The following is a 22,947-nucleotide window of genomic DNA, read 5'->3' on the forward strand; positions in this document are numbered from 1 at the left end:
GGTCCCTTAATAACGCCGAGACGTTTTCCTCGGAGAACAACACAGGGAGGGAGTGTCAGCCGTGGGGAAATGTGACAGTTTTTAATCCCACTGACAATAGATCTGCTGGCAGAGCGCACTGGAGACTGAGAAGTGTTGGGGTGAAGCAGCGAGGAATGTGATTTGGTGTCAAAGTTTTAATTAGTCGGTCTCTCCAGCAGGAATCCTCCTGACGCTACAGCACACCGGCGCCATCGCTGAGTCTTTGTGCAGCAGGAAGAGACGAAGCAGCTTCAGTTTTTTTTCATTGCCGAGGTATCTGTGTGACAAAGGACATGTTGCAAGAAAAGTCTAGTGACCCAAGCAATGTTAAAGCTTCTTACTAAAGCTTTACTAAACAGATGATGGTCTGTATCGCTTGGTTAGTGCACCATTGTCAGATACAGTGAATGCATAAGGTATAATAATTCTTCTATACATTCAGACAGCACTACAAAATGGCAAAGTTGCCCATACAGCGAAATAAAGGGAGTAGTGAGTGATTTCAGATGCAGCAGACATAAACAGGGTAAGGCATCACTTCATTGGGTTACAGGTATTTACTCAACAAAGGTTCTGGGGTGCAGCATCATAAATACAACTTCAGTCTGTAACACAAAGCATATTTATAAACAGTTTTGCTGACAGGAGGTTGGTGCAGGATGCTGACAATTGCAATCCCGAGTCCTACTGCTCATATGTTATGGATCGCTCCCACTTTCTCTGGGATGTCGAGACACAGTTTATCTCCTCAAGAGAAAGAACTACTGTTACTGCATGTTACTGTGATTATTAATGTGCCGAACACTGGCCATTGATTGGGAAAAACTAGCGTTAGGGTTTTTCATGCCTCCTGATGCTTTGTCAGCTCTTCAGTCTGGATGTAGAGTCAAAGGCTCATTGACCTAAGGTAAAAGGTTTCCTCTTAATGATGCAAGACAATTGGAGGAAAGATTGAGGTGGTTGAGGTTAGCAAATTTTGCTTATTGGAGAAACAGTAATGCAAGAAACAGCAAAAGATGGGAATAAACCATTTTGCGGCACTGAGTGGAAAAAAATACAGGCATTTTGTTGTTGATTTTTGGTCTCACTTTCTCCAGGTCAGCAGTTGTCTCAGGAAAGGCATTAAAGACCCACTCCCGTGAAAATCGTGTTTTTTGAGCTTTTCACATGTTCCTGTGGCATTTTTCTTGTGTTAGAGCACATATCAGCAGAAAAGGAAGTGCAAAATCGAATCCCAGTGTGGAGTTTTACACTAAATGCGCTGAATCTGTAATTGTACAATGTCCAGCTGTCAGCAACCGGGGGGTGGGGTGCGAGGAGGTGGCTGGGCGGGTGCAAAACAGCGCAGTCTCCGCCCACCCCCCAGAGGTGAATTGCTAATGTTCATGGCTAATGAGCTGGTTTTAAAATGGCCGAAAAGGGTCGCGGGAGTGGGACTTTAATGTGTGGTCAGTCTCATTCACAGACAAGTTGGTCAACTTATCATAGCCACTGTAGATTATATATAACTTGATATTTAATTGTAAAATTGTGAGTTATATAAAGGAGCGAGAATGCTTAACATTGGAGTCTATGAGGATTGACAGCTTCAAGTGGCCATTTGAGGAACTTTAGTTTTTTGCAGCTTGGCCTTAACACTGATGGAATAATTGTGGGATAAAACAAAATGATATTAAATGAAATCAAAGAAATGTCTTTCTTGAAACTGAACTTTGCGTTGGTTCATCACCTCATGTTTCCTCCCACAGCTGACGTAAAGCAGAGACTCGGAGTCACCAGCAGTCGGTGTGAAAGCTTATCTAGTAGGTGTTAGCTCTGTGATATACAAGTGACCTTTGTGGCTACACATCAGTCTCTCACACTCTGCAATCAGCTGCCGTCCCACTATGGATGTGTTAACAGACTGTGTGCAAACCATGGTTGCCTCTGAAACTCTTGTGTTAAAGCAGAAGTAAGTGATATATTTGTGTTAATATAAGTCTTAAATAGTTATATCTTCCGACAGCAATCACTTACATAGAGTGTTTGGACTGAAACACGGGTCTGTCAGTCCCTCTGCTCTGCTCTGAGCCGAGGAGAAAACTTTTCTCGTATCCTACAGTTTTTATCCAATGAGGAGAGAGAACGGCATGCAGGGCTGTGTGTGCAGCCAAGGGACGCCGTGAATGTGGCGACGTAGGGACGAGGACTGTTATGGTGCGTTCAAGGAAACTCGTATTTTTTCCGACCGTGAAGTCATACCAGTTCGATCTGGTACGAGTTCACCGGTCGGAAGTTACGAGTGGCCGTTATAGTGACTTTCACCGGTAAAACAGGTCGGAAAAACACGAGTGGGTTGCCTGGAACGCTACAAAGTCGTAAGTTGTGACTTGAAGCTGTAATTTACGATTTCATAAGCCTGCCTGGAACGCAGCATTAGCGAAAACGACCGGACCACTTACTTCTGCTTTAACTATGAATTTTTAAACCACAACATTTGGATAATTGCAGACCTTTTATCATCTCCATTTAAAGACAAGAAGACAAGCTTAAAAAAAAGAAACAAATGTGCGTAAATGAGGAGGCAAAGCTGCAGGAGAAGATGTGGTTAATATTAAGCATGACACCACCTTTGAGTCCTTATAATCCCATAATATCCCACTGTTCTGGCACTAAGTATCCCATGTGGGGACACAGAGGCAGTTTTTCTGTAGGTGTAAGTCAGACAGGAGCCTCCATATCACCGCTGCATGCAGCATCCAATAAAAGGGCCGACAATAACGCTTCGCAGCAGACCCACGGGCTTCTCCCATGGTTCACCTGACTCCCTCGTATTATTACGTCTGCAGCTCACTGCAGAGTTGTCATACGTACAGTGGAGAATGACAATAGCCGCCACCCTGAGTCAACAGGAGTCTGCCACCTGCGAAGACACTCTGCATTTAAATTCGCTCCTCTCTCCTCATTCATGCAGCGTGAAGCTCGCCATCCAGGCTGCGGCGGAGGGGAGAGGAGAGGAGAGTGCAGGGCTGCAGTCGCTGATAACAGCTGCAGGTTCGCTGACAGACGTCCGTGTGCCGGTGGGAAGGTCTGTCAGTCAAGATTACACCCTCATTTCCTCTTGTCCTCAAATCCTTCCTCACTCTCCCACAGAGGAAGATCCCGAGATAGGAAACCCATGGGCTGTCTGAGCCGCACTGTCTCTTTATGAGAAGTCCAGCGCACTCTGTACCACATAGACGAGGTGCACAGTCCACTTTTTGTGTGGTATTTACACACAGGAATATGTTTGTCCATATCGGGAGTTTGTAAAAGAAAAAAAGAAAAAGAAACTACTAACATTCCTCGTTTTAAGATTTTAACTGCAAATCAAATACAAGGGTTAAAATCTTAGGTGACATAAACCTCCTCTTCTGTTTCGTCTGTTTATGTGTGTTACAAGATTGATGGTGACAATTATAAACCAGTGTCCCCATGTGTCACCTTGTAGTCACGAGTCCCCACAATGTGGCAAAAACAAGTATGTGTAAGTGTGTGTGTGTATGTGTGTTGCGGGCGTGGCCAACTCTCCTGGCTCCTGCACACCTGACAACAATCCACAAATCGACCGGGACTCTCTTCATTTTTCACAACTCTCTTATTCTGTTTCCTCTTTTTTTTTTTTGTCTTTTCAGAGAAAGTTGTGGTTTCTCTCGTGATTAAAAGTTTGTTTAGAGTCGAAAAAATGAAAACAAAATGATTTTAGAAACATATTATGTTTGTTTCTGTCACAATAATAAATAAAGAAGAAATCCAGCTCCAAGTCTGGGACGAACAATGAATATAGAGATAGAAAATACAGTAATCATTCAAATTAGAAGTTATTTGATTTATAGGAAATAAACTAGTGGCACTGTTTTAAATGGTAAATAACATAAATCCAGCACCACACTGTGAAAAGCTTCAGCTACTTACCTGTGTGACTATTTGGTTTACAGTGTGTTGTTGTGGGATTATGGGTAAACTTCCTGTCTGCTTTTCTGTGTGTGTGGGGTAATACTCCTTCATACCGACACCTGACACTCATGTATTGACCAACAGATGCAGCTGTATTTGGGGCTAAGCATTTAATAGGTGCAATTAATTCTTTTTTTAGCTCATTACTCGCTTTGCTTGATATTTACGATGCCCGTCTAGACGTGTGTGACATTCAGGAGATCCTAATTTAATGTATTAGCTATGGCAGACATGTACAGTACTACTGGGTGTGTGTGTGTGTGTGTGAGGCTGTTAAAGAAGTTCACTTCATCTACACACACACACACACTTCTGTTCTGGGTTCGAGCCAATAAGGCTGCAAATATGTCTGAGGTTAATATCAGTTTTCGTCGAGTACACGCTTCACTTGTCGAGTGGACAAGTGTATTTGCTTTCCGGTGGATTGGATGACGTCGGGATTGAATAGCTGTAGCTTTAAATCTGATTCTGTGCACACACACACACACACACACACACACACACACACACACACACACACACACACCGTCCACTGTTAAAACTTTTTTTTTTTTTTTTTAATCAAACAAAAATCTCCTTCTCAAACATTTCTACGCTGCAGAGAGAGTCACCCAGGATTAAATGTCAGTAGCAGCGATGTGCAGCTATAGTGCAGCTCTGGCACTCTCAGCGTCTCGATATGTCAGTTGTAGAGTAACAGGAGATGGTTTACAGAGCTCCGGGGAGATCATCTGTGCCCGAGCTGTCATCCAAACCACCTGCACTTGGAAACTATTTCTCAATATGTCTATAAAGTTTATTTTTTCCTTTCTATATTTCAAATCCTGATAATTGACACGGGATGATTTACTGGGGGTTGGAAAATCAAGGTCCGGAGTAACCAGACACAAACTGTGCAGGGAAATCAGACCCATCACATCAACATTTACACCGTGACCTCAGTGGAGGTGAATTTTATGTTGTATAGAGTTTTACAATATGAAAATAATTCCTAGGGACACTGGGCTGCAGATTTTGCTGCTGCTTGCTCAAGATAAGAGAATCATTTATTCCATCGACCGTCAAATTTGATTTTTTTTTCAGATTATTCTGTTATATGTATTTAAGGGTTGGTATATTTGTGTTTAAATTCTGTATGTTGTTGTTTATTTGAGTCTGATGTAGAGGATTTATCCTGTATCAGATGTTTTTTCATTAAATTTCATTAAATAAAATTTCATTAAATTAACATTTACAGACAAGTCTTAGTCACAACCTTAAAAGTTTTGATTTAACAAGGTTTTATTGTTACTATTATAGGATTTCTTGTTTTATTTTACTGCAAAATACTGAATTGAAACTAGAAAATTATTAAACCACAGCAGCAAAGATCTGTAACTGATCTGTGACCTTTATTGTGAAGGTGAAGTGTTTTTTGGCCGTGACATTAGGGATTGTCCAGGAGGCGACACTGACAACAACAATGAAAGCATGATAAAACTGTTTGGTGCAAAGCCTGACAGGCAGCAGGGATTAAAATGGCCGAAGCAGTGATGGATCGTGCACTGACAGACCACCTGGACTTTGGCCTGTTCGTTTGGTTTTCTACTTAGGGAGCTAACGGTGTCTGATTATCCCCAGAGCGGCGATGCGGCGTGAGTGACAGGTGCTGGATGGTGAAAAAACTCACCCGACGCTTTGCTGACTCAAAGAGAAAAGTTGTAACTTTAACAGCTCGGGACGTGTTCGCATCACTTTTGGTGCTTCTCGTGTTAATTTGAGGGAGATGATTTGAGTCTCTGCTGGGAAGAAGAGGACCGGGTGACATCACACAGCGAGCACTTCAACCATGTACCGTGATATTTTTTGCACGGCAGCGATTCTGTGTTCGGTTGCACACACGTGTATTTGTGTCTGAAGAGAAGTGAATTTGAGAGTGTGTTTGTATGCGCAGCTTGTCTCCAGGTTTGTGTTTCTCCTGCGACGTCAGTCCTATTGGCCACGGTCTATATTTAGCCGGGAGGTCGCAGCCAAACAGCGTGGGAGACGCTTCAGAACGACGTGAGCCTGGAAGGAGGTCAACATGGTGACTGAGATGTGCTTGTGAGCTCGATAACAAGAACTGAGAGAACGTTAGTGTTGAGAGAGAGGAGGGGTTGAAACCACAAGTCAAAGTCAAAACACTTAAAAAAAAGAAGAAAAAAAAAAGAATTTGCCACTGTTTGTACTTGTCATCTAAAGTCAGTGACCTCCCTCCATCTGGAAAGTTTAATGAAGACATTGATGGATTTGAAAGTATACCGATTGCAAGATGATTCAACCCTGCCAACATCACTGGGATGTCATGTGGTGATGACACTGTCACATGCCCCAACTTGACTTTCCCCCTAGCTGCTGCCTTCAGATGCCGTAGGGAATATCAGAATTGTGACTTAAGTGTTGGGTAAAAGGGCCACGCCGGTGCATGGTGCAGCAGTCAAAGTACGAGTCGTATCATGTGACGGCATGTAACATGCAACCGCAACATCCTGAGTTCAAATTTAGCCTGAACCTTTGTTGTATGTCGTAGCCTCCTTCTTACACACTTGACTCTCCCTGCTGCTCTGAAGTGTTTACTGTCTTATAAAGGGTCAAAATATAATAACTTAATACAAGAGGAAGGCTGCAAGTTTCTATGAACAGGAAGTAGTGAAATAATATGTTTCTATTACCTATTTCTGCATAATAAGCAGCAGGTGTTGTATAGGCTATTAGATACATTTTAGCCACAGACAGTTTGTGTTTTATTTTCTTAATAAAAAAAAACAGTCACATTGTGAATGACTCTCAGTGGTGAAGGTCTCTGCATCTCTCACCACCTGCTACTGTTTGATTACCAGCTGATAAAGATTCAGTGTCACACCTGCCACCTCATATACCACCTGCACTCTATATAATAACCCCATTAACAAGTGTCATCCCAGGGACAGCAGGGGGGAGGGGGGGGGGGGCATTTGTTACTGCACCAGACGCACTTATTCTGTAACAGCAGGGCCGGTTCAAGTTCTGACATTTTGATCATGTCCGCACACAAAAGGTTGATTTTTCAGATGTTTGGGTGCACGGGGGTCACCGTGCAGCAAGTGGCGTCCCACTACGGCCATGTGCAGCTCAGCTGTTATGTCACATGGGCTGACAAGGAGCTTATTCATTGTTTTTGTCATGAACTCAGCTTCTAGCTCCTCTTAGCCCCCCACCTTCCTGCCAGTTTGTGGTCTCAATTTTCCATTTTGCCTGTTTTCTTCTCTCGTCTGTATTCCCTGTTTGTTTGTGTGTCTTTGGTTTTCTCCTGTTTGGCTGTCGGATTTTTGCACCTCTGCCTGGTCGGACTTCTTATTGTTATTCAGACTTTGGACTGTTTGTTTTCTGCCTCCTGCCTAACCCAGTAAAGAATTTAAAGTGTACTCCTGCTGGTCCTCTGGTAATACTTTTTTTGGTGTTAATGTAAAAAATATTAGCCCAACTGAAATCATGCAAAATCTATTTTCTAAAAGTCTGACTGCTTCAATGAGCCACAAAATAACCTAATAGGACTATAATTTAAGGACTCCGGTGTTGAACAAAATGCAAAGCAGAAAGTGAAGCAAACAAACAAACAAACATGGACATTTAAACGGAGCAGTTTTTCTCCATTGGTTTGGCTCATTTTTCGAAACAGAAATTAAATTCTCAAAACAACATGGACAAACCTCCAAACCACTTGGCAAATGTTCACAACAGAATTGTATTTCTCATTCATTTCATCAAATTGCAAATGTCTTCGTACATCTTTGCAAATTATTACTGTAAGTACAGGTAGCTGCAGTTAGCACCATGTCCAGGTGAATAGATCTAAACTGATTGTTGATTCTCAGTCTAATGGTTGTTCTCTCCAAAACATGTCAGCCTCATTTCATTCTATAAGTCATCAAATGCACAATACAAGAAGATAATACCATGAATACCATATATTTATTTACAGCACTGTAGGCTACTTGTTTTTGTTTGTGTTTATATTACAGTATATTATGCTGTATACATTTTCTTACTCTGATGAATGGAAGTTACTTTATGGGTGAGTAAAATTGGTTACCTTTCCTTGACAGTATGAGTGCAATGTGTGATGTCAAACCTTGTGGGCTACTCTTACCCTAAAATCCTGTTTTTTTTCAGTTTTATACACAATTGTATTCTGTTAGCTAGACAAAAAAAACTAGTAGGCTACAGTAAGTATTGTCAATGAAGGACTGGGCTAAGACTGAGAGGTGGACATGAGGGATATTTCAATGGTCCTCTGCCATAGTGACAAAACAACTAAACATTTTGACTTGCAGTGGTCACACAATGCCAAAGGGATGATGCATTTTGGGGGCACTGACTATTTGTATGAGAAGGAAATTTAGTTTTGACACATGAGTGAACTGTTTTGAGAGAGAGATGCGCTTTTGCAAGTGATCTATGGTGTTGTGCTGAACTGTAACACTGTTTTGCCAAATGATCTTAGAGTTTTGAGAATGTAATTTCTGTTTAGAGAAATGAGCCAAACCAACTGAGAAAAACTGTAAGTCAGTAAATGCATTTTCCTTTCCAGTACAGTAGTAGCTCAACTCAACTGTGCATTTCAACGTATACCGATTATGAAACTGAACCGTCAACTCTAAAACTTGAGCCCAAACCTGCAACCAGAGACATAAACTCTAGGAGACTAGAGGAACAAGCAACAGGTGGTCTGGCCTTCAGAGTGATGTCATGGAGTCAGTTTGGGATCAAAAGACAGAAAACACTGAGGCAGCTTCTCCAGATAAGAGAACAATTAACCTGACAAATGTGGTGTAGGTGAACACAGAATCAAATCATTTGTATTTCACGATCTGCAAACTGAACTTTGGGAGGAGTTCACTAGAGATTGATCATTGAAAACGAAGACTAAAGTTTTGAAAAGTTGTAGTAGTTTATTGTATTTATTTGTCATTCATATGTAACACTTAAAAACCGGTGAACTTTCACTGTACAGAAGCTCAGAGAGGACAAACCAGATATGCAGCTCGTCGGTTCATAAAAGCAGCTTTTGAAGGAGGTGAGAACGTGTGGAGGGTGCATGAACAACGAGAGAGAAATGGAACCTGAGAGAGGACGACATTAAACATTCATGTCATGTTTAATAATAAAATGAAGTCATTCATACTCAATCAAAAAAAAGAAAAGTTGCAGAGACGGTTCAGCAGCCATTCAGGCGCAGAGAGGCACTTTGTTCAGGCACAAATCATCCGAGGAAAAAACACTGAAGGTAAAAACATGGAGGCGTCTCACACTTTGAGCTGATTTAACACTGTGCAGCTTCTTCTCCAACATGAATCTTTACACAGTTTTCTCTGCACACAACACTTTGTAAAGACACAACCTTTACACTTACACTTGATTTAGAGTAGGCTATTAAACATTTATTCTACTGTCTATGTGCACTATACAATGTGAGTTTATTCTGATCATAAAAAGACATGAGCAGACAAAATAATAATAAATATGTAGCGTGAAATAAATGAAAATGATGTATTGCTAATTAAAGTCTTATTTCAGAGGGAAGGCAGTGGAGGACAAACTGAAAATTGCTTATTGCTTTTTTTTGGTAGCCTACACATCACTGAGAATGAGATGAGCATTTTGAAATGAGGTTCTCAGATTGGAGATCAATAAACTGTTCAATTCATTCATTCAACGTCGTTTTTATTTTTGAAAGTGTTGATGGTCATCTCGGTGGATTAACAGAGAAGTGACTGAAAATTCCCACAGTGAACAGACACAACAAACGTCTCATTTATGAAAATGTAAAACTTTGAATTAAATTAAAATTAGCTAATTTAAACAAATCACAATCATGATCAGCTCATGTACTCTGTGCTCTAATACAGATGGTTCATAGTGTTCAGGTTAGCTGAATGCTAACATGCTATCTAAGCCTCCAGAAATGTAAGATAACATTAAAACTGTGACTTCAGTGTCTTTTTCAAGCTGCAACAAATTGTTTTTGTTAAGTACATGTTTGGCGATGAGTTCATATCAAATGGGTGGAAATGCTGGTATTTTTTTTAAAAAAAGAAGAAAAAGTTAGCATTATTTTTTTACTGAATATACAGTAAACAGTAAATTGACTCCAAACCCTGTAGGATATTAAGTAAGACAATACAGGACTGTTTCCCAAACACGTCTGAGCATCAAGATTACCACATTTGAGTTGACTTAAAATGGCACTTAAGCTTTTAGCATTGAGTTGGCTACATGTTGGCCAACAGGATGGACTTTAACTAAGTTGTAGGATCTCAAATTGATCAATTCCTGGGTGAGTATATGAAATAAAGAACAACTACAGTGTCAAACAGCATACACCAGAATAATCATATTGTAAATGATCCAGATCTGCACCAAAACTAAATGTGTTCATCATTGGCCCATCCCCCACCCCTCCACTAAGTTTGGTGCAAATCGGATCAAGACTTTTCACATAGTCCCACTGAAACAAACAGACACTGGTAAAAAACATTGTGTCCTTGTCTTGTGGTAACAATTACAGCATTTGATTTCAGTGGTTAAGTTGTGAATTTTGTACGTGACTCCTTTATATATTTCAGAAAAGGCAACCAGTTCAGCCCAGACGTCTTTGGGAAACATAAAGTGCGCCACCACCTCAGGGGACGGGGGCACTAGCTGCTGCCGGTGTCCTTCTGAGGGAGACACCTCTGCCAGGGGCTGTAGGGCAGCGCCAGCAACACGAAGAGGATCCCGCCGATGATGAGGACAGCTCCCGCGCAACCGATGCACGACACCGACCAGGAGAGCTCGTGATGGAGAGGAACCGTGTGGTCGCTGGCCAGCAGAGCCAGGACAGACTGGTGGAAAACCACGAGGCAGAGGAGCACCAGGATTCCTGAGGAGGAGGAGGACGAAGAAGAGGAGATGGTTAAAGAAAAGTCTGGTCAACTTCTACTTTAAAGGGATAGTTCAACATTTTGGCAAATTGGCCCATTGCCATAATCCCTAAAGCAGAACCTCATAGCAGTAGGTTCGTTACCTTTATTTGTCGGTGCAAGCTATTTTTAGAACGGCGGAGCAGAGCCGCGAGATGCTCAGAGCTACGCTACGGAGGCTAATGGGATTTCTTGGTTTCCCTCATCAAACTCATCAAATACACAGTCCAACAACTTCACAACGCTCTGGTGGACAAGTTGTGACCTGCACATTCACCACGCTATGAGATAATAACAGAACGTTACCAGACAGAGTTGTTTTAGAGGGAAATTCATGCAAAACCGCTGACGCGCGTTGCCTTCATGGGCAGTTTTTCATCAAGCAGTCTCTGAATTTCCCTCTAAAACAACTCAGTCTCGTAACGTTCTGGTATTATCTCATAGCGTGGTGAATGTGCAGGTCACAACTTGTCCACCAAACCGTTTTTGAGTTGTTGGATTGTGTATTTGTTGAGTTTGATGAGGGAAACCAAGAACTCCCATTAGCCTCCGTAGCGTAGCTCTGAGCAGCTCATGGCTCTGCTCCGCCGTTCTAAAAACAGCTTGCACCGACAATTAAAGGTAACGAACCTACTGCTATGACTATAGGGATTATTGCAATGGGCCAATTTGCCAAAATGTTGAACTATCCCTTTAAGATTGTGGGGGGAAGAGCTGCCGCCTTCACTGACCTGACAGAATGAAGCAGACTGACGCCGGCTTGAGGAAGAACAGGATTTCTTTGCTGAGAGACATGGTGATGCATATGGCCCCCATCACCATAAGGAACAGGCTGAACATGGCCAACATGGCTGCTGCCACGTTTAGATCTGCACAGGTCAAGACAACAGAGACACCGTCTAATTATCACCGTTTCACATGCAAAACACAGAACAGCTATTTCCATCCAAAATCTGCGGTGAACGAGTTTCACAAAAAGCGATTTGCAAGAAACAGCGTCAGTGTCACAGTTCTTCAGTAATTGTCTCTCAGGAGGAGTATATAGGAAGTTTCTTATTCCATTTGTTCTGATTAGTGAAACGTGTCAAAATGACTGAGAGGAAATTATCTCATGTTGCACACGGCAGCTCGCAAGTTGGAAGAATAAAGGGGGAAGATTTGCAGCAGCTTAAAATTACGGATCAGAAGATTCATTTTGTACAAAACCACCAAACACTCCAACAAAGGTATGTTCGGTTTTTATTTAACAAAAAGTAAAGTTTGTAGGAAACACGGCTGCACGGAACGGCAGTGGAAAGTGATCTGTAAATTTGTCCCAGATTCTTTTTAAAAATATATATGTTTCATTTAGTCATGGTTTAACGGCGTATGGTTGTCACTTGTTATTTCCATATTGCATTTTGCATCAATATTTCGTCAAAAACTTCTTTAATGATTGAAAATATTTTAGATAAATGCAAAATCATTTACAAACCAGTTATTTAGGATATGTTATTAAGTAAATAAACTATTTAGACGAACATTTGTGCTGCACTTATACATCAAATGATTTAGACATGTAGCTAATTTTGAGTGTTAATAGATGTAGATGGGTTATTAAATATAACTGTGTTTACAAATTACAGACTAATTAGTATCAATGTAGGAATAATTCTCTGTAAAGGATGAATTAAGATGCTTAACTAAAGCTTTTGTTTCAGCTTTTGTCTAAAATGATTTTCAGTCATTAATAAAGAAGCTTTTGACAAATTACTGATGCAAGATTTTTGTTTAACAACCCTTAAACATTATTATTATGGCTGCATTTATTAAATCATTGCACTGACGCCTACAGTGTGACAGCGATGCAGCATCAGAGAACAATGAGACTTTAATGTATGTCTGTCTTTCCCCATTGAACGTATATGGCAGTGTGTGATCTCAGTACATTATGGAGCTGCCAGCCAAATGAGAGGTTAGACGGCAGCTCGGAGACACTTGAACGCAGCGTAGGCGGAATAGATTTCAAACACTCAGAGAGCAGACAATGGCCGAGCTGAAAGAGCACGACGGTGAGGAGGTGAAGGGAGACGGGACGGAAAAAGACTGGGATGGATGGATGGATGGAGAGAGGAGAAGAAGTGGGAGAGAGATGACAGACGGAGGAGGAGGAGGGAGGAATTATATACTGTAGCGAGAGAAGAGGAAGATGAAGGGGCAAAGAAAAAGGAGGGAGTGGGCGGACGAGGTGGGACAGCGGTTGAGCGAGGCCAAGAGAGCCCAGAGAGAGGTTCAGCATGACTCACTCTTCTGCGTTGTCTTCTGAAACATCACAGCGTTTTCCCCCGTGGTGAAAAACTTGAAGTAGGTGCAGTTTGATTCTGCAAGATAAAAAAAAAAAAAAAAAATTGAGGAAGAAGAGAAAAGAGCAACTGTAAATGACACAGACGTACGTAAACACTGACAGGTAATCTGCTGCTTTATAGCTTCAGACAATCTTGATGAACATCTCATTGAAATTCAAGGAGCCGCCGCGTCTTTCTCAGCCCCCTGTACTGTACTACACTTTACTTTCAATTATTCTCCATCAAACATAATCAGCCGTGAGCGTCAATGACAGCCTCAAGGTGACAATGCGATGCTTCCTGCACAATTAGTATTCTGCCGTCCCCGTGATGCGTTACAGTAATTAGAGTTTGGCCGTCAAACAGAATGTGACACCTCTATCTGTTCCCTCGCACGTTCGAGCCGAGCACGCACACACATCACTCTTAATTAGCGTGATCAAAGCCACATCCTCAGCGGAGTGCACTGCTCTGGGTTTGTTTTCACCCCCACCACCCTAACAACAGTTATCAGTGTTACAGCTAAGACTGAAAGACCGCCGCACAACAACATTAAAATCTCGGTCTATAAATAAAGGATAAGAGTCCAGCAGCACTGGACTGTCCTGCCAGTGACCACAGACCATCACAGGTGTCTCATAAAGGAACACAACAGGGACCATTAACAGGGACTAATGTGTACAACAGGGACCAATCATTACATACAGTGTATAAACAATTATATATCATAGGTCTGTGCTCAAAAACATCATATTCAAAACCTGATTTTAACTTTTGGGAACTTTAACGTCCCAGTTTGTCATCTTCCTTGTGCTCAGTTTGGCTGAAATACAATTCTTTTTCTTTAGGTCTATTATGTTTTTTTGAATGTCTATAATGTTTTTATCTGTAATAAAAAAATCCACCACAAACACCCCATTGCGATTTCTTAAAGGGATAGTTCAACATTTTGGCAAATAGTTTTAGGAGTAGGTTCGTTACCTTTGGTAGATGGTAAATTTTAGAACGGCGAAGCAGAGCCGCGAGCTGCTCAGAGCTACGCTACAGAGGCTAATGGGCGTAGCTCTGAGCAGCTCGCAGCTCTGCTCCGTCGTTCTAAAAATAGTGTTGAGCTATCCCTTTAAAGCTTTTACGTCTCTTAAAAAAGTGGACAAGTTGCTAACAAGCAGCTAAATGAAGCTGCAGAGCTGCAGAACATTGTCACGCCAGAGATACATCTGATTAGACCTTGTTCTGTTCGTAGGCTACTCACACTTTGTTCAGTGAAAATCTTTTGTCAAAGCTAAATCTGACTATAAGTTGATAATCAATGGTGGTGACGCTGAGGTCATGTAGTTCGTTTACAGCTGTATAGCCTACTTTTGGTGTTATGTTGCTATATGGAGTATAATTTATTTAAACAGCAGCTCACTGCCACTCATAAACATGATTTTCTTCATACACATGGTGCATGAACAATGTTGAAGAGACTGTCCTACAGCCTGGGGGTGACATTACCAAATAACAGGCTATAATGCAAGCATATCAGCAGAATAGTATAAAAACCTATTGTAGGTCTCTCTGACACTGTTCAGACCGGAATTACTCTATTATTTCTTTGTCATTCTCTCTGCTCAGAAAGTCCCAGGACACAACAAACCCATTACCGTCTAAACCAGTAGAAACCTGTGAAAATCTCCCACTTGTTTTGATAAAACTCAAATAGGTCTCTACCCTGAAACTGATGACAAACAGAGCTCTCGCCGGACTATTCCCAGTCTCTCGCTCTGTTTTGTGTTTTTATGTGAGTCATTCTTCGAAAGGGGAGCTGATACAGTTGAGTCATGGAAAAAGGGAAGAGCTGCTGCAAATAGCTTTTAATAATCTTTGTTCGCTACACTGGAACAAAGAAACTCCAAAGCAAAACATCCAAATGTAATTTCCAACCCACCACAGCTCTGCATTATTTCCATTTAGCTTGTTTACGAGACACCTGCAGGAAACCAGTGAAAGACTTTTTCATGAACACCTGCTTTAGACAACTGGATAAAAATAAATGCTGTCCAAGAACTGAGGGACGAAAATCCAATGATGCATCCGTCCACTTGACCCAAAAAATCATAACATGAACTCACTCTTTCACTGAGACGATGTAACAGTGACTCAGGCAGTCGGCCAGCCAGCCAGCCTTCAAACAATGAGCCAGGTGCTATTTGTCAGGTAGACCGGCTCATTCATGCTAACTCACTCCCTCAAAACTGAGCTGTCCAACTCCAACCGGCCTGATAGTTTGGCAAACATCCAGTCAACCCAGCTGGTCCGTCAATCACCCGCTCAAAACTCCACTCCACTCCACTTGCACTGCACACACACACACACACAAAGTCAGTCATCATCATAAAACCTAGACAGACTCGGCCCGTCCGCCACAAACCAGTCTGAAAGTCTTTTGATTCACCTCCGGGCAGTTCAGCAGGTCCACAGCTCTCTCTCTCTGGGTCGATATCAGCCACCCACAGGGTCTTGGTGCAGCCTTTCCACAGGCCGTAGTGAGCTGTCAGACATGTCTGCAAAAACGGAGATCAAAAAGGCTTTTCAAGACGAGATTCTAGCGCCGATATCCTTCCTCCGTCCGTCACAGGCTTTACGACGTGAAACAGAGATTCATTTCTAACAGGAAATTACCGCTCAGTTGTGGCTTTTGGTGCCAAAGTGAGACAGGTTAATAACATCTACATGTACAGTTTGTGTGTGTGTGTGTGTGTGTGTTAGTTTCTATTTTTGGCTTTACCTGATTGTTGTAGAAACTCTTTGGGGCTGCCAGCTCCACCCAGAACTCAGTCCCCACCCCGAGCACCGTCAGGACTACGCCCACGATGGCAACAAAGAACGCCAACTTGATCTAAAACCAAAAAAAGCAAAACTATTTCAATATAAAAATCTGTGACACAGAGTTTGAGACTCTTCCTTACTAACTTTAGCACCATTGTGCTGTGCTAGCAAGTTACTTTTTGTTTGAGCTAGCCTTGGTGCTTTGAGCGCCAAAATGTTTTTTGTGGTAACAGTCTAGCTGTGGTGTTAAAATACTTTGCACATCTGTACGTTGGACCAGTACGTCTATTTCTAACTTGACAAAAAAACACATCATATGCACAACACAATTAAGTTGTTGCTTAAGCAGTTCCAGTGCTGTTTAGCTTAGCTAGCTTACATAAATTCACACAATGTGTATTGGTGCTTCCTACATCTTTTCTCTCAGTCTATTTGTGTGGAGTTTTATACCTATGAATTGTAGTATGATTTAAAAAATCATTGAAAGGAACAGCTGACAGTGTGTTTATAGTCATATGCACCACAGCTAGCAATTTGCACTTTACCAGCCTCTGTCCAAGTTGAAATTGTTAAACAAAGTTATGTCCCATTCCCTAGAGCTACTGTATTACAATCTCTTTCTAATTTTGACTCTGATGTCATTTAATCATTACAGTAATGTCTCAGAAATGTCAACACTCAGAGGCCTAAACACTGGAAGTTATACATTTTGCAATATCCAAAGAGAAGGAGATTAGGAGTAGAAATCCTATACAGCCGTGAAAACAGACAATGTTGAGGGGAAAGAACAATCTCTACATGTTGTTTTTAAAGAGCTCAACAGATATAATATCAACCCTCCAGCAGCAGGCAGTTGAGGTGTGTGGGTGGGCTCTTGTGCGTCTATCTTTGTGTGGACCAGTTTTAGACGATGATTTAGACGAGTGAGGAGGACATTTGTCTGGTCCAGGTTTGTTTTAGAGATTTGATTTAAAGAAGGGAATCTGGACTAGAGTGTGATGAAATGGGGATGAATTGAATTATGCCACAGTGGTCCTCTGAAATGTGGAGGTATAGCTACAACCTGTGTGTGTAGGTAGGCACATGTCAGAGAGTGATCCAATTTAGTCTGAGCTCGCTTTGAGTGATTACACCCATGCTGAGCACCTTCAGATTACACTTAAGCTCATATTTTATCTCCTTAATGTCAAAGAGCTGCATTTGATCTTTTTGCAAATTCTTATTTTCCAACATTACAAGTCATTCATCTGCTCTGGTGGTGGGTGGGTTGCCATGCCCTGCAGAGTAGACCGGCCACATTTCAAGCTGAAAATGCAGCTGTGTGATTGATCGGCTCCATTAGCTCCAGAGCGTTTTCATTCAGCCCGAGGGGAGAACACACGCTGTCAGACTTCAGATATGAAGCCGGTCACCTTTCCTTCCTGGGCCTCGCTCATGGCGTGTCCCGCTGATGTTGTCCTGCGGCGCTTGTTCCCCCCAAACGTACTGCGTCCACTCATCAGGTTGGCCAGACCGGCGGGGCCCTGGGCGGGGCCTCCCGCTGCGGGCCCCACCGCTGCTCCCGGCGCCCCCGGGCCCACGGTGCGGCCCTCCTCATCAGTCACGAAAAAGGTGGACCACATTTTGGACGACGACTAAGACAAAACTAAACTTGTGCTGGAGCTGTGGCCCCCTCCACAGGGACGGAGAAACTCCAGCAATTGGAGGAAAAAAATTAAAGACAAGAACAAAACCAGGAGGAAGGTTGCGTTCTCAGTTTGTGCCCAAAAATAAAAGAATCGAAGAGGCAAAGCAAAGAGGTAGAAAGATTAAAAAAAAAGAGCTGCTTTAAAAAAACCCCAAAACAATTGTATTATAAGAGCTAAGAGTGAAAAGCGCAATAGAAAAAACTTAACAGAAAAAGTCTCTGTAGTAAGGAGAGAAAAGCTCAAAAGTCAATATCGCTGAGAACTTTAGCAGGAAATAGAAAAAGAAATCGGCTTCCTCTTGAGAAAAGGCCTGGTAAAAAATGGCGGCTTGGACGACAGGTGAAAAACTGATAAATGAATCATCATGAAATAAAAGACAGCAGGTGTGTAGAGGAGTGCATCCACTGAGAGTCAATAGAGGTAGAGGTCAGGAGTGAAAGAAGGGCGGCTTCCTGGAAGTGACAGAAGAGAAAGTGTTAATGGTTAACAGGTTCTGGACATGCACAGTTCTACCTAATCTGAGTTTTTAACACTGTTTTGATTTGAGTAAAGAGTATTTTATGGACCAGGAGGCCAAAACAACAAGCCAAAAGAGATGTCTGAGCAAAGCTAACGGTGGCTTAGACTTGGTAATGAACTGACACTCATGATTCAATGCACATAATCAGTTCAAGTTTAGTTTAATAAAGTCACAGTTTCAAGAATCTGGAGGAAAAATACACAGCTCTAGATCCTTCTAAAGCCAAACAAGCATAAACAAAATGAAGTCTGAAGTCTGATGTTGCACTTCAGCTTTTTCTTCAAGTGTGACCTTTCCACTGCTATGAGAGAGGTGTGTGACCTTTCTACAGTTATGAACATGTTGCCTAAAAGCTGAGCTAAAGTTACTGCAGCTTCCACGACGAGGGATTTAGAGCAGATTTACACCTGGTGTTAATGGGCAAAATGCATCCGGATATTTTATCTCAATGATGAAAGACGCGTTAATGCACGTGTGCTAGAAATATGCTGCAGTTGGACAACCTTCAAACTGGATAGTCCGTACAGACGGTTTATATACAGTATCTTGGTAAGATGTAAATGCAATCCTCCCAACAAAAAGCTACAGATGATCTCCGTCCTCTGCAGGGGAAATATAACTCGACGATCTCCTTGAGGAGGTCCATCAGGTCGAAGATCCAATTAGGATGAAGATATATGGTCACAATGTGGGCAGATATCCAGACTGAGTGAGATCAGATGTCATTATATAGATAATGTGTCCAGATACAGATCACAAGGACTGCTCAAAGACTTTTGGAGGAAGGTACTTTGATAACATCTTCTTATCTAGTTATTATTCTCCTCGTTGGACAAAAGCACCTACCAAATACATGCAATATGATGCACATTGGTTCCGAACTTTTCAACTATTCAGGTAATTGTGTGAAGCAATCAAACAAATCGTTACCCAAGATTCACAACTTTCCTCACTGGGAGTTTTTCCTGTCTAAGAAAAGTCCAGATAACTTTGTGTGTGTTCTGTACTGCTTTCATTAGTACAGAGAAACAATATCAAAGCACTCTGTGTAGTAGAATAACAATCAATTATCTATTTTGAGATGTTACACGACGACGACAACACATGTAGAAAACAATCTGCATACTGAAATCACAACCTGCTGTTTATTCTCACAAGCCTCTGTGACACACAACAAACAAAAAAAAAACCACTCAACATGTTCAAGCCACAACCAATTATCTATTCCTAGAAGCTCTACAGTGGAGAAGTCACGCAGATACGCCGATGATGAATTGAATCTCAAAACCCTTTGTGTCTGCGGGGCGAGTGAAGCAGCTGTCCTGCCACGTTCCACCGGGGTGTGGTGACAACAGACGTGACATGCGACCCTCACTCTTGTTAGCAAAAATGAAACACTTCCCCCCGGGGAGATCTCACAACTTCACTTCCACCTCAGTGTCTGTCCTGTTGTTAACAAGCTAACAAGCTACAGGGGAAAAGTTTGGAGTCATTTTCATATAAAAAAAATTCTCCAACAACAGATCGATAATCAAGTAGATAAAAGATTCTCACACATCTTGTTATCATTTAAAGTCTTAATAGTGAATTCACACACTGCACACACTTCATGCAATTACCTATTACATAAGACACACACCCATTGTGCAATGATGAATCACACATACCATACAGTCCGTGCAGCAATGAACATTTATGAACTTTGCCCGGCACAGTCATCATTTTCTAATGGGTATTTTTTAAACATTGCATCGTTTTTCCAAAATCTTTCCAAATAATTTTCCAATTTTTTCCTATTTTTCATTGTTTTCTGCTTTTTTTACAGTCAATTCTTGTTTAATAATCCACTCATTAGAGCTGTTACAGCTTATCTATTAATTATATATAGAAAAATAGTTGAGCAAATAATAACAAGGCCTACATCTGTAAATCAATAGCACAAACTCATGATCAATTGATGTGATAAATGAACGATCACACCACATCATTTTTCCCGTTACCTCAAAATTACATGTCACAGTAAACAGAGTATTGATGCTTCAGATCGTAGAGTTGCACCTGCAGCAGCTGTATCTTAATCCACACATGTACGTAATGAAAAAGCACGTCGTGTCTTGCTCAGAGGAGCGTTGGCTGGTGCACACATCATAACACTCATGCAGTGAAAGTGCGGGGTCGCGCAGCACAAATAAGTGCAATACAGTTAATATCATTGGAATATAATGATATGTTTTGCACTTTTCATTTTATTTCTTTTAATAACCCCAAAAACTACAACACCCTTAAAAGTAGAGGACATGCAGTTTGCAAAAAACAAAAACAAGTAGTCATGACAGGCTCCTATAAGTAAAACAAGCAACAAACAACAAGAGCTGTTATACGTAGCAGAAAGAGTTAGTTGGTTTAAAATATGATATTAGTGGTTACAAAAAAACAACTTTCAAGATTAATAAATAAAAGAAACTGTGTTGTCCTTACTCAACAAAACTGACCACGGCTCTCCTTATAAGGCATCCAATTGGACCGAGTGGAAAAGTGGCATTGAAGCACGAGGAAGAAGAAACTCATTACAGCAGCTGTGACCAGCAGCAGCACCCTTTAACAAGTTCACCCTCTTAAAATATCCTTCCTACTGTCTCCAAAAATAAGCCGCCGTGGAGTCGGCACCGACAAGAAGTGTTCCTGGGTTTAAATCACACAAACAGCTAAAACTTCCCCGTCCATAAACACTCTGAACGATCGAGGAACAGGCCAGTTCAGCCTCGACCCCCCCGCCCGCCCCAGCAGCACGAACACCAACCACCAGCCGACCAGCCCGACCAGCCCGACCTTCCCCCAAACAGTTGAGCAGCTGAAGAGTTTCCTGCTGAAATCAGACACATTAGTTTTATTTTTTCACTCTTTAACACGAGCTGCACGCAGGCGGCAGGCGGCGGCGTCTTGACCCCTTGACCCCTCGACCCCTCACCACCACCACTACCGCCGCCATCGCCACCGCTGCCTCACAAATATCACAACAATGATATTAACAAGTTGCTGACCTGGTTTTTGTGTGTGTGGTTCTGCTCGGAGTGACGGAGGGTGAGGCGAGGAGAGGAGAGGGAGTGAACGAGGGAGGGGGGGAGGGAGGGAAGGAGGGAGGGAGGGGAAAAAGGGGGTGGAGGTCCGAGTACCTCCATGTTCTGTCCAAGAGAGTATGGTGTGTGTGTGTGTGGAGGTGGACGTGAAAAAGAGCATCAGCTAAATGTCCATCGTGCATGTGTGTGTGTGCATGCATAAATATAGGGTTGCAGGTTACGTATGTGTGTGTGTGTGTGTGTTTGCTTATGTGAATGCATATGCAGGCCTGTGTATTAGCTTGCAACCCCCTGTGTATATGTGTGTGTGTGTGTGTGTGTGTGTGTGTGTGTGTGTGTGTGTGTGTGTGTGCGTGTGTGTGTGTGTGTTTTAGAGAGAGAGAGAGAGAGAGAGAGAGAGAGAGAGGTATGCAGTCACACTGTAAGTGAATCTGTTTGTTTACGATAGCATGAGCAGCTCTGCTGGACGAGAGTTTTAAAATGAACTTAACACATACACACACTCACACACATCCACACACACACATATACTCACAACCCCATATCCTTAACTGTGTGTGTGTGTCTATGTGTGTGTGTGTGTGTGTGTGTGTGTGTGTGTGTGTGTATGTGCACGTTATGCCTCCTCTATCTATTTTTGCCCCCCACCTGTTAATGACATTAAAGCCGACCCCGGGGGGGAAGGAGCTGCAGCGGGGGGCTCGTGTCAGCTCGACCCTGGCTGCGAGGCTCATGTCTGCGGCCGCCGCCACGATCCCGCTGATTGAAGAGGGAATTGTTGATTCAACACCTCGAAAAACAAGTAACGACGCCGGTTGTTGGCTGTCGTCTAATAGCTCACATGGTCTGGAGCCGTGAGACTGACTCCAACCGGACAGCGACACCGTGACGCCTCATCTCATCCATCTTTGAACTTAATCTGATTCAAAAATATTTTGATGGTGTTGTGTTTCCTGAGGTTTTTTTTATTGCACCTGCAGTAATGAACACATGATGGGAAACAAGAACTGGGCTGGGAGTATAAAGTTGAGATGGAGTCGCCATGAGAGAAGAAGTTGGACTTTGTGTTGATGTCGAGAATAAATCAAGAAAATAGAAAATGCCCACTTTTATATACGTAGCCTATAAATGAGCAGCAGTCAAACACTGAGATGAACTGTAACAAAGCAGAAGTGAGGAGGGTGAAGTCTGAGCCTGTCCCTCTGCACGGTTGGGTTCAGCCAGGTTCACTTTAACTCATTATCACCAACCGAGTTTAATGGACACGTCTCCACCTCAATTTACACCCACACAGGGCGAAGGTGTCAGTGTATAAAATCTATCCAGCCCTGAAGTTCAAGTAACTCCTAATACAAGAACAGGCCAAGAGGAGTCTCCAAGTTCAATAATGAGCATCTGGGATAAAACAAGGCCAATTTATTTGCTTCATAATTAGGCTAAGGTGAGGAGCCAGGTATGATTAACACAAACATTGATACCTGCTAATTAATGCTAACAAAAAAGAAATCAAGAACTTTACTCAAAAATTCAAAAGCAATAAACTTTCTTTTGATTAGTTTAACTTAATCCGTC

At 42.1% G+C, this 22,947-nt stretch overlaps 1 protein-coding gene across 1 annotated transcript; it reads right to left on the reverse strand.

The window, feature by feature from the left end:
- Positions 1–9,625: 9,625 nt before the first annotated feature.
- LOC146978111 (voltage-dependent calcium channel gamma-6 subunit-like) lies at positions 9,626–21,403 on the reverse strand. Its single transcript, XM_085790833.1, has 7 exons — positions 21,340–21,403; positions 17,503–18,230; positions 16,050–16,160; positions 15,717–15,825; positions 13,241–13,315; positions 11,687–11,824; positions 9,626–10,915 (listed from the first exon to the last, which is right to left on the reverse strand). The coding sequence occupies exons 2-7, from the start codon at positions 17,710–17,712 to the stop codon at positions 10,692–10,694; spliced, it is 867 nt and encodes a 288-aa protein (XP_085646959.1). The 5' UTR covers positions 17,713–18,230; positions 21,340–21,403; the 3' UTR covers positions 9,626–10,691.
- Positions 21,404–22,947: the final 1,544 nt, after the last annotated feature.

This window comes from Trachurus japonicus, chromosome 11 (assembly GCF_045865225.1).
Source record: "Trachurus japonicus isolate A0001 chromosome 11, Traja_1.0".
Classification (NCBI taxonomy): Eukaryota; Metazoa; Chordata; class Actinopteri; order Carangiformes; family Carangidae; genus Trachurus; species Trachurus japonicus.